Below are 14,937 nucleotides of genomic sequence, written 5' to 3' on the forward strand. Positions count from 1 at the left end.
AGCCACAAATGTGGTAGTCAGAATCCCAGCTTCCTTTTCTTTTTGGAAAATAAGAAATACCTTAAAAAAAAAAAAAAGTACAGCCTACATGGATAATTTGTGAAACCATCAAGAAATTTACATTGTTTTTACATTTCATTCTGGGGTAACTTTTTATTCATTTTCATCTTTTCTTAATTTAAATAAAATTTAACAAGTTTAGATTTTCTTTCACCCTTCAACTTGTGTCTGACAGGAAGGAACCAATTAGGAGGAACACTAAGTGTTTTCTGAAGGCAGAGCTGTTGATAGCTAGACACAGACTGAATGAGGTGGGGCAGGTGACTGAGGAGGTAGTAAAGCACTTGGGGCTCTGTGTAGTGTCGTGGTTCAAGGCCTTCCGCCCTCCACCATAGCCAGAATCAGAGCGCAGTGTAGTCCTGATAACTGATTGTCATATCCATGTATTCTTTGTAGGATGATGTAAATTGCTTATTTCATACTAAGGACTCACATGATACATTTCTCTCAGATAAAAAATTTAGGAACAGTTGTCTTCCCTGAAGAATGGATATTTCTTCTTTTCTGTTCCAGAAATTATTTAACTTAGGTTTTCCTCTTTGCTCAGAAGCTCAAAACTAGGTACAGCAACTGAGTTGAGTTTTCATGTTTGTCCTTTTTCCTGTTCTTTTGTATTTAATAAATCAAGGCATAAAACAATATTTCATAAAATGTTTTATTCTTATTTTGTTAAATTTTAAAATATGTATAATATTTTACACTAAATAGATGTGATTCTCTTGGGTAGACCACTTATATCAATTAACGTATTCCCTGATAATGTTGCATAAATTAAATATTATGTTAATAGTTAGGATATGCAAGCATTTTTGGAGTCTAGACTAAGTAATAATCATGTGCTTGAAAGTGATTTCATGCTGGTACCTGGAAGATGTTCAGTATTTCTTACATGAAAAAAATATATATATATTAATATATATATATATATATATATTTATTTATTCTGTTTAGGTCATTTTCTAAAGCTAAGGTAAATTGGAAGAATTTGAGTGAGCTTGATCTAAATTTTGGGGAAAGTCAGTTATTGCTTAGGTTCTGCTTAGGTGTTTTCCTGCCAGAAGCTTATCTCCAGCTGAGCTTATTGGGAAGACTGTGCAGGTGGCTTAGATCCTTACTTTCAGGCCTCAGGCATTAAGACAGACCTTTCTGTCTCAGTGGAACTCCTTGCTTTGGACTATTTTTAATGAACTCTGTGATCCTGGTTGATGCATTTCACCCATATGTTTGGGTTCTTCTGTTTTAGGACTCTGTCTTAGCTAAAGTTGCTCAGATGTGTACTCAGAGTTGCAGGAGACATGAGATAGTTTTCCTCTGTTGATGAAGTATATGCATGTGACATTTTGCACAAAAAAACCCAGGAGTTCATTTTATATAATTATTGTAAAAACCTGCTTTAAAAAATAAGTTATAAACCCAAATGGAAAGTTATTTATTCTGGACAGTTTTTAAAAATTATTTACTTATTTGACAGACGGAGATCACAAGTAGAGAGAGAGAGAGAGAGAGGAGGAGGAAGTAGGCTCCCCGCTGAGCAAAGAGCCCAATGCAGGGCCTGATCCCAGGACCCTGGGATCATGACCTGAACCAAAGGCAGAGGCTTTATACTGAGCCACCCAGGTGCCCCTATTCTGGACAATTTTATATGTGAATTCGCAGCAGTGTTTCTGTCAGTAACAGCAGTGCACTGTAATAATAGTGATTTGTTGGCCTGACTGGGGGAACCAGCCAAGAGGCAGCATGCCTTCAGATGTGTGTGAGACTCCACCCCAGAGGCAGTTGTGATTTTTCACAATTCTGTACCCTTACTAAGTACTGGTCAGAACATTACATTTGCAATAGTTAGCTTAGATTTCTAAAAAATTAAGGTAAATAACTCAATATACTTTAGGGAACTGCTATTAGGGAACTATTTGGTAGGTGCCCATTTTCTTAATTTGAAATTTAGCAATGCAGTCCTTCTCAATTTTTACTTAATTCATTTAAAAAAAATAAACATAAATCTGTCCATTGTTATTTTTATCCATGCTTCCAGAAGAGACAAAAACAAGCAATGGAGATCTGTCCGAGAGCACTGTGTCTGCAGATCCTGTTGTCAAATGATATTGATGGTATGTGTTGCCTGTCTGAGATCGTCAGGATCGTGTCAGTACTGTTATGGGTGAAATGATGTTAATGAGTTAATGAAGAAGTGTTTCCTGGGCCACATCTCTGGTAATCGGTGGATGTTGCAACTCTTTAAAGCAGTTCTCCAAAGTGAAGTCTATTCTTCTTCCAAAGGCTCTCTTTACGTTTCACAAGTGGAGAATGAGGTTTTACATGCGATTTTTGCCTGGACTTTAGGCTGGCAGAATATGCCTATGGAGAGTTATCTGAAGTGAAGCCATGGAAGGGCCACTTTGCATTCCTGAACAGCTGCCTCAGATCTCTTGTAATCTGTGTGAGGGTTTTTCATTTGTATTTGCATAGGTCTTGGATCAATTTTTGTCTTAGTAATTGGAAATTCAATGCATACACTATGTACAGCCAGCAAATACATGTTTAAACAAAATGAATGAAGTCTGAAATTTATGAAGCATACATACCAATATTCTTACAGCAGGAATATTTAAAGATGGTTTTGATAGTAGAGGTGAGGCACAAGTATGTTATGTACCTTCAGTGTACAGTGTAAAGTTGATTCATTGTTAATTTCATGTGACTTACAAGAGCTGTTATTGTCTTTGATAAGACATTTTATAACTAGTTTACATTGCTTTGAGAACAGGTAACCTCCAACAACTGCTTTAAATTGAAGATTTACTTAATACTCAAAATGAAAGAAAATTCAGAGAAAGCCATAGAGTCCTGCTTGAAGCTTCAATTTTGGTTGAAGGCACTACATATGATATGAGAGAGAATTATATGGATTTTTATTTCTACATCCAAACTCAGGTTTCTTCTACATTAGGTTGAATTGAAATCTTGGTGATGGTTTGGGCAGACTTTTTCTTTAAACCAAGCATAATCTAAGACACCAGATTAAGCACTGTGCAGGCTTTTAAAAAATTACCACTGTGACAATAAAGTTCTAATAAATCATTTACTGATTTAAAAAGTACAGTAAGATTTTGAATAAATTTAGTTCCTGGCAAGCTACTAGCTTTATTTTTGTAAAGATTACATCATTTAATAATTATATGGTTAATCATGACCTATAATCTTTTAATATGATACAGTGATACTTTTAGAATGGAAACAAAGTACACGTAATACTAACATCATTTGGGAAAACTTGATTTTTCCATTGCACTTGCCTGTTAAGCATTTCTTCGGGTATATCCTGTAAGATTCTAGCATTTGATTTCCAGCTTTTGGAATAGGTGTACAGTGCCCTATCTGTATTAATTGGTTACTGGCAGGGTAACTTTCCCAGCCCAGGATAAACACTTGCACTGTTCTGAGTCAGAAGAAACAGAATAGGTAGGAAATGTTTTTTGTTTATTATGTAAACATGACTTAACAGAATTCTATACAATGGATGGATTAAAGGCATTTAATATTTCTAATTCATACTAACTGTAGAAATGGCCCTAAAGCATGCTGCATAATTAGTAATTTATATTTTCATTATTATAAACGTTTATATTAATGATCTTGCATTGATTGCATCAAATTCGTCACCATTTCATAGCAACGATATTGTTCTTTCTGGTTTTTTTTTCTCTGACTTCCCTAAAATAATCTCCTTTAATACGGATAGAAATTGCCACTGGAAGAGAATCCATTGTCTGTATTCATTATCCCCACATATCAGTTATTATCGATTTTATGAATACCATATTGAGTTCATATGCTAACTCCATGGATATGTACAATTAAGAATAAAGTGATAGATAATTATTTTGCCATTCATTCAAAATAATGTCACTGCAGTCTGCATAAGTTACACATATTTGAAATAAAATCTCTGGAAAGATTAAGCATACTTAAATGTTATTTAAGTGCAGAACAATAGGGTTTCAGTGTTTCACACCAGTTCATCCACACATTTAGATGATGGTTTTCTTTGCTAGCATATTATTGTTAAATATTGTTTTCAGACATACTGTAATTTAAAATTAGTTTGAACATTTGTTGTAAATTCACAAAAAATTCAGTATTCAAATTCTCAGGAATTAAGGACTAACCATAACTTTGTCAGTTCTAATTAAGTTTTGTAAAGGATGGCAAGTTTGTTACCTCACTTGAGTGGGGCGTCCCCCTCCCCTAATTTTAAGAAAATATAATATGTATAATAAAACATTAATAAATACAATTTCAAAAATTTACTTCCCCTGGATGTTTATGTTCAAAATTGAATGTCTTATACCAGTACTTCTTAACATTAACCTTTTTGGAGTTCCCTTTAATAAAATATAGGGAATCTATTTCTAAAAAAAAAATCCTTGTGTGTACATAGCCAGAAATTTCAAGTATAAAATTGGTATTGGTTCCTCTTCGTGTATCCCAGGTGAAGAACTCATACTTTCCTTTGTACATTTTTGATCCTTCTGTTGCTTGCTATTTTCAAATAAAAAGAACCCATATGAATGTTTAATTTTAAATCCTTATTCTGGGAAGGAATCCTTGGTTTACAGTGTTTAATGTTAGAAATAACTAGTGCCATTTGCAGAACATGAGTTGAATTGAAATGGCAATCATAAATGGGAGCCTTTTAAATATTACACTGGAGATAGGAGACACAAGCCTTTTAAATACGGTTGACCCTTGAACAGTCTGGGTTTAAACTGTGTGGGTCTGCTTACATGCAGTTTTCAAAAATAAATACAGTATAGTATGATAAATGTGTATTCTCTTCCTTAATATTTTAATAGCATTTTCTCTAGCTTTATTGTATGAACATAGGATGTGATACAGATAACATATACAATATGTGTTCATTGTAAGGCTTCCATCAACAGTAGGCTCTTAGTTAAGTTTTTGGGGAGTCAAATGTTACACACAGATATCTGACTGCGTGAGGGGTTGGTGCCCCTCACCTCCGTGTTGTAGCTGTACTACACTGGAGAAATTCTTGGTAAAGTCTGATTGCTGCTCCTTTACTCATCTGAGGTAATAAATCTGTAAGACTGGGGGAATGATGGGATAATACCATCACATATATCATGTTACTCTTTGATGGATAAATGCAAAAAGATAGATTTTAACCAATTTTAATAATTCTATGCTTTTTTCCAGCTAAAGTTTGAAGTTTCATACTGATGTATTCCTTTTAAGAAAGTTTTAACACAATTGCAAGTTTTTAGATGTTAGGAAGACTTAAACATGTTATTAGAGATTTCAGATTAAAAAAAAAAAAAGGAATCCGGAATAAGTGGACATCTTTAGAGATTAAAGGACCATCATGCAGTGAACTCGGATGGTGATGGCAAAGTTAATGCTTAGTTTATACAAAAAGTTCTTCTGTATAGTGTATATGAAGTTGATTTCGGCAAATATACGGCTACTTTGTTTGCCTCTCTTTACTGTAAAGCCCAGTTAACCTGATAGTCTAGTTGTTCCCATTAATGGAGTTACCCTCATCAATGGAGTTGAAATTTATCTTCGGATCAGTGTAGATGTGATGTCATAATTCTGGGATGATTTTAAAGGGCTGTACATTCTCTATGTAAGGTCTTTGTGTAGTAAAACATTCTTTAGTAATGCCTCATCTTTTTTTTTTTTTAAAGTAATGCCTCATCATTAAGGTGGAGGGGGGAGGTTAACACTTTTATATCCAGAAACACCTATCTATATTAACTTTATAGTATTTAATCATTTCAGAGTGGGCACAAAAGGTTAACAAGGCATTAGAGATGCTAACTTTAAGTTGATACAATTACTGAATATCAAAATAATCTTCGAGGGTTTATATACTTGATGAGAAAAGCACTTGCAGTCTCTGGTTTGTGCTCTTTGGCACAGAACCGATACAGGCATAGACTTTGGAACCAGACTGATTCAAATCCTGATTTGGTGCCTACCAGCAGGTTCTTAGCCTCTCTGTGCTTCATTTTCTAAGGCATAAAGTGGCCTAATAGTATAAAGCTCATAGACTGAGAGTTGAGTTAATTTGTGTAAAGCACTTTATAGGTCAGGAAACAGGTAACTACTATAAATGCTAGCTGTTGTGATTACTCATAGGCAGAAATGCACTTGTTCTATAATTAACTTTACTCATTACTTTTAGGTGGAAAATTTTGAAGATAAACAGTATGTGACTCTGAGTGGGTCTTATAAAAACTATTCCTTTTTAAATGGCCCAGCTAAGTGTAGCCAGTGGGAGTCTTACACTTCATTTTTTTCTTAATTTTTTAATTTTTATTTTTTTATTAACATAATGATGTACTGTTTGTTTCAGGGGTAGAGGTCTGTCTTACACAATTCACAGTGCTGTTTGATGTACTGTTTGTTTCAGGGGTAGAGGTCAGTCTTACACAATTCACAGTGCTGACCATAACACATGCCCTCCCCAATGTCCGTTATCCAGCCACCCTATTCCTTCCCCCCTTCCCCACTCCAGCAACCCTCAGTTTGTTTCCTGAGATTGAGTCTTTTATGGTTTGTCTCCTCTCTGGTTTTGTCTTCTTTCATTTTTCCTTCCCTTCCCCCATGATCCTCTGCCTTGTTTCTCAAATTCCACCTTATCAGTGAGATCATATGATAATTGTTCTTCTCTGATTGACTTATTTTGCTTAGCATAATACCCTCTGCTTCCATCTCATTGCAAATGGCAAGATTTCATTTTTGATGGCTGCATAATATTCCATGGTGTGTGTGTGTGTGTATGTACCCCACATCTTCTGTATCTGTTAATGGACATCTAGGCTCTTTCCATAATTTGGCTGTTTTGGGCATTGTGGGGTCATTGTGAGGTGGTATCTCATGTGGTTTTGATTTTTATTTCCCTGTAGCCAGAGTGATGTTGAGTACTTTTTCATGTGTCTGTTGGCCATTTGGATGTCTTCTTTGGAGAAATGTCTGCTCATGTCTCCTGCCTATTTCTTGATTGGATTATTTGTTGCTTGGGTGTTGAGTTTGGTAAGTTCTTCATATTTGGATACTAGCCTTTTATCTGATAGGTCAATTGCAAATATCTTCTCCCATTTTGTCTGTTGTCTTTTGGTTTTGTTGACTGTTTCTTTTGCTGTGCAAAAACTTTTTATCTTAAGTCCCAGTAGTTCATTTTCACCCTGCTTCTCTTGCCTTTGGCAATGTATCTAGGAAGAAATTGCTGTGGCTGAGGTCAAAGAGGTTGCTGCCTGTGTTCTCAAGGATTTTGATGGATTCCTTTCTCACATTTAGGTCTTTCATCCATTTTGAGTCTATTTTTGTGTATAAGGAAATGGTCCAGTTTCATTCTTCTGCATATAGCTGTCCAATTTTCCCAACACCATTTGTGGAAGACACTTTTTTCCATTGGATATTTTTTCCTCCTTTGTCGAGGATAAGTTGACCATAGAGTTGAGGGTCCATTTCTGGGTTCTCTGTTCTGTTCCACTGATCTATGTGTCTGTTCTTGTGCCAGTACCATACTGTCTTGGTGATTACAGCTTTGTAATAGAGCTTAAGTCTGGAATTGTGATGCCACCAGCTTTTCTTTTCTTTTCAGCATCCTCTGGCTATTTGGGGTCTTTTTGGGTTCCATACAAATTTTAAGATTATTTCTCCCAGCTCTGTGAAAAATGTTGATGGTGTTTTGATAGGGATTCCATTAAATGTGTGGATTGCTCTAGGTAGCATAGACATTTTCACAATATTTGTTCTTCAAGTCCATGAGCATAGAATGTTTATCCATTTCTTTGTGTCTTCCTCAGTTTCTTTCATGAGTATTCCATAGTTTTCTGAGTACAGATTCTTTGCCTCTTTGGTTAGATTTATTCCTTGGTATCTTATGGTTTTGGGGGCATTGGTAAATGGGATTGACGCCTTAATTTCTCTTTCTTCTCATTGTTGGTATATAGAAATGCACCTGATTTCTGTGCATTGATTTTTTAAAATTTTAATACCATAGGATTTTATTTTTATTAATTTCATTTTTAAGATTTTTAATTTTTTATTGACATATAATGTATTATTAGCCCTAGGGGTACAGGTCTGTGAATCGCCAGGTTTACACACTTCACAGCACTCACCATATGTGCATTGATTTTATATCCCGACGCTACTGAATTTCTGTATGAGTTCTCACAGTTTTGGGGTGGAGTGTCTTGCATTTTCCACATAAAGTATATAATCTGCAAAAAGTAAGAGTTTGACTTCTTTTTTGCTGATTCGGATGCCTTTTATTTCTTTCTATTGTCTGCTGAGGTTAGGACTTCTACTACTATGTGAACAGCAGTGGTGATAGTGGACATCCCTGCCGTGTTCCTCACCTTAGGGAAATAGCTCTCAGTTTTTCTCCATTGAGAAGATATTTGCTGTGGGTTTTTCATAGATGGCTTTTATGATATTGAGGCATGTATCCTCTATCCCTACACTGTGAGGATTTCAATTAAGAAAGGATGCTGTACTTTGTCAAATGCTTTTTCTGCATCTATTGAGAGTATTGCTGCATGTGGCTGCAAAAGGAGAATTACAGAATCAATCCCACTTGGTCGTGGTGAATAATCCTTTTAATGTACTGTTGAAGTCTATTGGCTAGTATTTTGGTGAGAATTTTTGCATCCGTGTTCATCAGGGATATTGGTGTGCTATTCTTTTTGATGGGGTCTTTATCTGGTTTGGGGATCAGGGTCTTTATCTGGTTTGGCCTCATAAAATGAGTTTGAACATTTTCCTTCCATTTCTCTTTTTTGGAACAGTTTCAGAAGAATAGGTATTAATTCTTTAAATGTTTGGTAGATTTCCACTGGGAAGCCATCTGGCCCTGGGCTCTTGTTTTTTTGGGAGATTTTTGATTATTGCTTCAATTTCCTTTCTGGTTTTAGGTCTGTTCAGGTTTTCTATTTCTTCCTGGTTCAGTTTTGGTAGTTTATATGTCTCTAGGACTGCATCCATTTCTTCCAGATTGTCTAATTTGTTGGCATATAGTTGTTCATAATATGTTGTATAATTGTTTGTATTTCTTTGGTGTTGGTTGTGATCTCTCCTTTCTTCTCTTTTTGATCAAGTCCGGCCAGGTGTTTACCAGTCTTACTATTAATTCTTTCAAAGAACCAACTCCTAGTTTCATTGACTTGTTCTACTGTTATTTTGGTTTCTGTTTCATTGATTTCTGCTCTGATCTTTATGATTTCTCTTCTCCTGCTGGGTTTAGGCTTTATTTGCTGTTCTTTCTCCAGCTCCTTTAGGTGTAGGGTTTGGTTGTGCGTATTTGAGACTTTTCTTGTTTCTTGAGAAAGGCTTGTATTGCTATATACTTTTGTCTTAGGACCATTTTTGCTGCATCCCAAAGATTTTGAACAGTTCTGTTTTCATTTTCATTTGTTTTCATGAATTTTTAAAATTATTTAATTTCCTGGTTGACCCATTCATTCCTTAGTAGGATGCTCTTTAGCGTCCATGTGTTCGAGATCTTTCCAACTTTACTCTTGTGATTGAGTTCAAGTTTCAAAGCATTTTGGTCCAAAAATATTCAGGAAATGATCCCAGTCTTTTGGTACTGGGTGAGACCTGATTTGTGACCCAGGATGTGATCTGTTATGGATAATGTTCCATGTGCACTAGAAAAGAATGTGTATTCTGTTGCTTTGGGATGAAATGTTCTGAATATATCTGTGAAGTCGATGGACTTCACAGTCCAATGAACACTGGTCCAGTGTGTCATTTAAAGCCCTTATTTCCTTGTTGATCTTTTTTCAGTGTTCGAGAATTCATTGTTCATGCAGCACACCCAGTGCTCCATGCAATATGTGCCCCGCATAATACCCACCACCAGGCTCACCACCCCCCCAAAACCCTCAGTTTGTTTCTCAGAGTCCACAGTCTCTCATGTTTTGTCTCCCCATCCAATTTCCCCCAGCTCATCTCTCTCCATCTCCCAATGCCCTCCATGTTATTCCTTATGCTCCACAAGTAGGTAAAACCATATAATTGACTCTCTCTGCTTGACTTATTTCACTCAGCATAATCTCTTACAGTCCTGTCCATGTTGATAACAAAAGTTGGGTATTCATCCTTTCTGATGGAGCCATAATACTCCATTGTATATACGGACCATATCTTATCTTCTTTATCCATTTGTCTGTTGAAGGGCATCTTGGCTCTTTCCACCGTTTGGTGACTGTGACCATTGCTGCTATGAACATTGAGGTACAGATGGCCCTTCTTTTCACTACATCTTATCTTTGGGGTAAATACCTAGTAGTGCAATTGCAGGGTCATAGGAAAGCTCCATTTTTAATTTCTTAAGGAATCTCCACACTGTTTTCCAAAGTGGCTGTACTAACTTGTCCTTGTTGATCTTTTGATGATCTGTCCATTTCAGTGAGGGGGTTGCTAAGTCCCCTATTATTATTGTATGTTTAATTTTTTCATTAACTGGCTTATATAATTGGCTGCTCTTATGTTAGGGGCGTAAATATTTATAATTGTTAAATCTTCTTGTTGGATAGACCCTTTAAGTATGATAATAGTGTCCTTCCTCATCTCTTATTCCAGCTTCCTTTTGATGTCCATTAGCATGGTAAATGGTTTTCCCACCCCCTCACTTTAAATCTGGAGGTGTCTTTGGGTCGAAAATGAGTTCCTTGCAGACAGCATATTGATGTGTCTTGTTTTTTTATCCATTCTGATACTCTGTGTCTTTTGACTGGGACATTTAGCCCATTAACTTTCAGTGTAACTATTAAAAGATATGAATTTAGTGTCACGGTTAGAGGACCCCTTTCAGTATTTCCTGTAGGTCTGGTTTGGTGGTTGCAAATTCTTTGTTTCTGTTTATCCTGTAGGCTTTTTATTTCTTTCTATTTTTAATGACAGCCTCGCTGGATATAGTATCCTTGGCTGCATATTTTTCTCATTTAGTACCCTAAGTCTTACACTTCTTAAAAAAAGGTAGTCTGACATGGTAGCTAACCAACCAGAGGCAGTGCTGGGAAATGAAAATTGGTGTGAATAGCTGGCTAAGAAAAAGGCCCCATTTTTCCATCCTCCCGCGTTTCATTTACAGGACACTTAATTTTTCATTGTGCTTTCGTTTGGTAAATGTAAAGAAAGGGGAAGTTATCTATTTTTTTCTAAATTCTAAAATTTCTTAAAAATATATAACATGCAAAAGAATATATAATATGTATGTACTATATGGAGAATAAAAACAGAACAATTCAGTAGCCACCATCTGAGCATCCGCCTCAGATGCTCCCATTGTTCCTCCTCAGCTCTCAGCTCCCCTTTCCACTCCAGAGGAAGCCGTAAGATGCAGAGTTTTGATGGTAACTATTCATTCCTTTTCTCTAATGTCATAACCTCTCTGTATTTTTCTAAACAACATGGTGGTGGTTTGCCTATTTTTTTAATAATTAATATAAAAGGACTTGTTTCTGAAATCCGTCCATGTTGATGGATGATAGCTATAGTTCATTTAGTTTTATTTCTCTAGTATTCGGTTGATGACATGTGGGTCATTTCCAAATTTGGTATACTATGAACAGGGCTACTGTAACTTATTGTATATGTGTTAAGAATTTCTCCATGTTTGTACCCACAAGTGAATCTGCTAGGTAGCAGGGCTAAGTACAAGTGCAATGGCTCCAATACCCGGCTTCTTCCCTCCCAGCAGTGGAGGAGGCTCCCCATCACTCCATCCCACCAACAGCCTCATTCCTACCATCTGGTGAACATATAATATTGCAGTGGTTTTAATGTGCATTTCCTTGATTATAATAGGAAATTGAATGTATTTCCGTTCAGAAACCCTTTTATTTTTATTCTATGAAATGCTTTTCTGACTTTTTCTGTTTTGTTTTTAATGTATTTTATATATTCTGGGTAGCATTTTTTATTGGTCATCTGTGCTTGCTTAATAAGCTCAGTTAATTTTGTGTTTTCATTCTCTATGATGTCCCCCCCCCCCATAGTTTTTTGATAAGTAGTTTTAATGTACTGGATTTCAGGCTTTTTTTTTTTTCCTTATCATTTGCATGCTTTGTGACTTAACTAAGCCACAAGTTTTTTAAAAGTTACGTTAATGAAAAAAGTAGTTTCTAACAATATTGTTCACGATTAGATTCTTCCCTCCCACCATGAACAATGCTAAACAAGAAAAAAATTCAGGGGACTGTGGCTCTTGACACCTATCAGAGAACTTAGTAATTTAATGTAGTTATGATATACAACTTTTTGTAAGGTATTAGTTAACACTGAACTAATAATTTCATGGTATATCTCCTGCTGGCTTAGATCAGTTCACTTTGTCTCTAATGGTGTATACACAGTATAGATGACCCTATAACAATTTTGGATTAGAAAAATTGTTCTATTAATCCAGAAAATAGCCATACAAAGCAAAAAAAAAAAAAAAAAAAAAGAGAGAGAGAGAGAAACAATGATAGTTTTTATTTGCTAGCATTTATTGCTAGGTTAATTTATTACAAAGACAGTGATACTCTGTTGAACTTGGTTATAATTAAACACACTGTGCCAATTCAAGACCATTACACTTATTTCATAGGTAGAGGTGGAAACAGAAACTTTGTACCAAGCCCCACAACCAGCTGTGCTTCAAGTGAGTTTTAAAATTAATTGGTCCCTTCCTTGAGGAGGGTCTGGCTCAGAGGAATCAGGAACTGGCAGAGCTTCACTCTGTCCACCACTAAAAATATCTAAAGGTCTGTAAACTTGTGAATGCTGGTTCTTAAGTTTCCACTGTAAAATCGAACATCTTTTATGGTACTCATCTGCTAGTCTTTTTATTGCTTGTCTGGAAAAATTATCCAAACTAGACCTGCATTTTTGCTAGTGCTCAGGCCTCAAAGCAGGGCATGTCACCTAACTGCACAAATTAATGCTATTAGGTCCAAATGTGAGATAAGTTTGATTATAAATACACAATTTCTGGAGTGACAGGCACTTAAAGCTCATTAAGTCAAATATAAAAATAGATTATATTAATAGGAAATATTTAGTGTTTATCAAATTATAAATCTAGGTTTTTGCCATTTTTAAAAAAGGGTACTGGAAACTGAAGAGATGACATTTGAATAAAGTGAACAATGCATTTTTTCATTAATTTTCATTCTGAGCGCTGAACACCACAATCTAAGGAAAAGACTTACCACAAAGCACCTAAAGTAACATTTGTAGATGGGTAGGAATGTTGTCAACCATTTCGAACTGTTTCCCTCCCATCTCTCAGTATCAAGGCATCCAGAGGACATTCCACAAGCGATTGTCAGCATTCTGAAACCAGGTCATGGGCCTGTATGTCAGAGAAGTTGAAAACCCTTAAGGAGGTAGCTCTCCTTCCTGGGTGCTCTTCCCCCAAAGGCCCAAGAGAGTTATGCTTCAGATTCTGCGCCTCTATTTTCACTTGGACTTCCATCATCTGGTTGCTCGTTTAACAGTACATATTTTCCGTCATTGGTTAGTGGTACGGACAGCATTAACTGAGCCAACGCTTCTGGATCCTGAAGTTAGGGGAGTTTAAGAAGGAGAAAAGAAAATGCTTAAAATGCACTTAAGAACCCCTGTGGGCTTGGCATTCGTGATGTCCTATAATCTAGCCTCACTTCTTCTGTTGTGTGTGCCTTCAGGTGAGTCTCTGTGCTTCTCCGAAAAAACTCAATTGTATTATTTCTAAAATCTAGAGCAAGGTTTTGTTTTCAGCCAAAATATTTTTCACACAAATCATAACTGTCTTTCCAGAAGGAATCCAGAGAGGAACTTACAAGACCTTTGTCTTCTAGGTCTTTAGCTTTTCTCTCTCTTTCACACTATACCAAGAGTTGGCAAACTATGGTCATCTGGGCTCGTTGCCGGTTTTATTTATTTTATTTTATTTATTTATTCGAGTAAAATAAAATTCTATTTTATTAAATAAAATAAAATTCTATTTTATTTATTTAAGTGAAGTTTTATTGGAACACAGCCATTCATTGATATACTTTATTTGGCTGCTTTTGTGCTACAGTTGCTGAGTTGAGTAGTTGCAACAGATGTGAGCTTAAAAGCTTTACTATCTTGCCCTTTACAGAAAGTTTGTCAATCCCTGAAATATATCGTGAAATACTCACTTGTGCTCCTTGCTACTCTTGCATGTATATTGGTGTTAGTCCTTGGCCTTCCTGCCCTCCCCCAACAGACTGGAACTGCTCATACAGTACTAACTGTATGTTACTGCGTAAATTAAAACTTAAAAACCCAGTTCCTCAGTCACATTAGCTACATTCAGTCTGCATATTAAACAGTGCAGGTATAGGTCATCTCCATTATTAAAGTTCTGGACAATGCTGAACTAGAATCCTTCAGGGGAGGAACCAGAACTGTATTAATTACAGCTGTAATTCCAAGGTCTTCTCTTCAAACATGGCTCTCAAAATCTGTTTGGTGAATGAAAGACTGTAAGTAGCTGACAGACCGGGACGTGTGGGAACCTTCATGTCTAGTACATTTTCAGGTGAGGTCTGTCCGTGCATGTCTAGTACATTTTCAGGTGAGGTCTGTCCGTGCTCTCAGGGACAAGACCTTTGAGCACATGGTAGATACTTAAAGTTCCTACCATCTTAATTTGAAAGAAAGAATATCTAGACAACAGTAGCAAGCACAAAACTGATAATATAAAGCAGGATTGTGGCAGTGATTATTAAGAACTCCACATGGGTTACCAGTGACATCGGACCTCTAGCAAGTTTGGTGGTCAGAATGCTTAAAAGGAAATCTCAAATTTGGCCACACTGCCTAGTGAACATCCTTGCTCCT

At 36.2% G+C, this 14,937-nt stretch overlaps 2 protein-coding genes across 5 annotated transcripts in view; one reads left to right on the forward strand and one right to left on the reverse strand.

Annotated features, from left to right (window-relative positions):
* Positions 1 to 4,367, forward strand: part of WASHC4 (WASH complex subunit 4) — a 61,764-nt gene extending 57,397 nt beyond the window's left edge. The window contains exon 33 of the mRNA XM_059186737.1: positions 2,093 to 4,367. Coding sequence (XP_059042720.1) covers positions 2,093 to 2,160 — 68 coding nt within the window. The 3' untranslated portion in view covers positions 2,161 to 4,367. The remainder of the gene's footprint in view (positions 1 to 2,092) is intronic.
* An 8,186-nt stretch (positions 4,368 to 12,553) lies between these two features.
* APPL2 (adaptor protein, phosphotyrosine interacting with PH domain and leucine zipper 2) overlaps positions 12,554 to 14,937 on the reverse strand; it is a 51,220-nt gene continuing 48,836 nt past the window's right edge. For 3 of the 4 annotated variants that reach the window (XM_059186738.1, XM_059186740.1, XM_059186741.1), the window contains exon 21: positions 12,554 to 13,646. In XM_059186738.1, the coding sequence (XP_059042721.1) occupies positions 13,518 to 13,646 (129 nt within the window). In that variant the 3' untranslated portion in view covers positions 12,554 to 13,517. The remainder of the gene's footprint in view (positions 13,647 to 14,937) is intronic. The other variant, XM_059186739.1, reaches the window with a different exon arrangement.

This window comes from Mustela lutreola, chromosome 8 (genome assembly GCF_030435805.1).
Source record: "Mustela lutreola isolate mMusLut2 chromosome 8, mMusLut2.pri, whole genome shotgun sequence".
Classification (NCBI taxonomy): Eukaryota; Metazoa; Chordata; class Mammalia; order Carnivora; family Mustelidae; genus Mustela; species Mustela lutreola.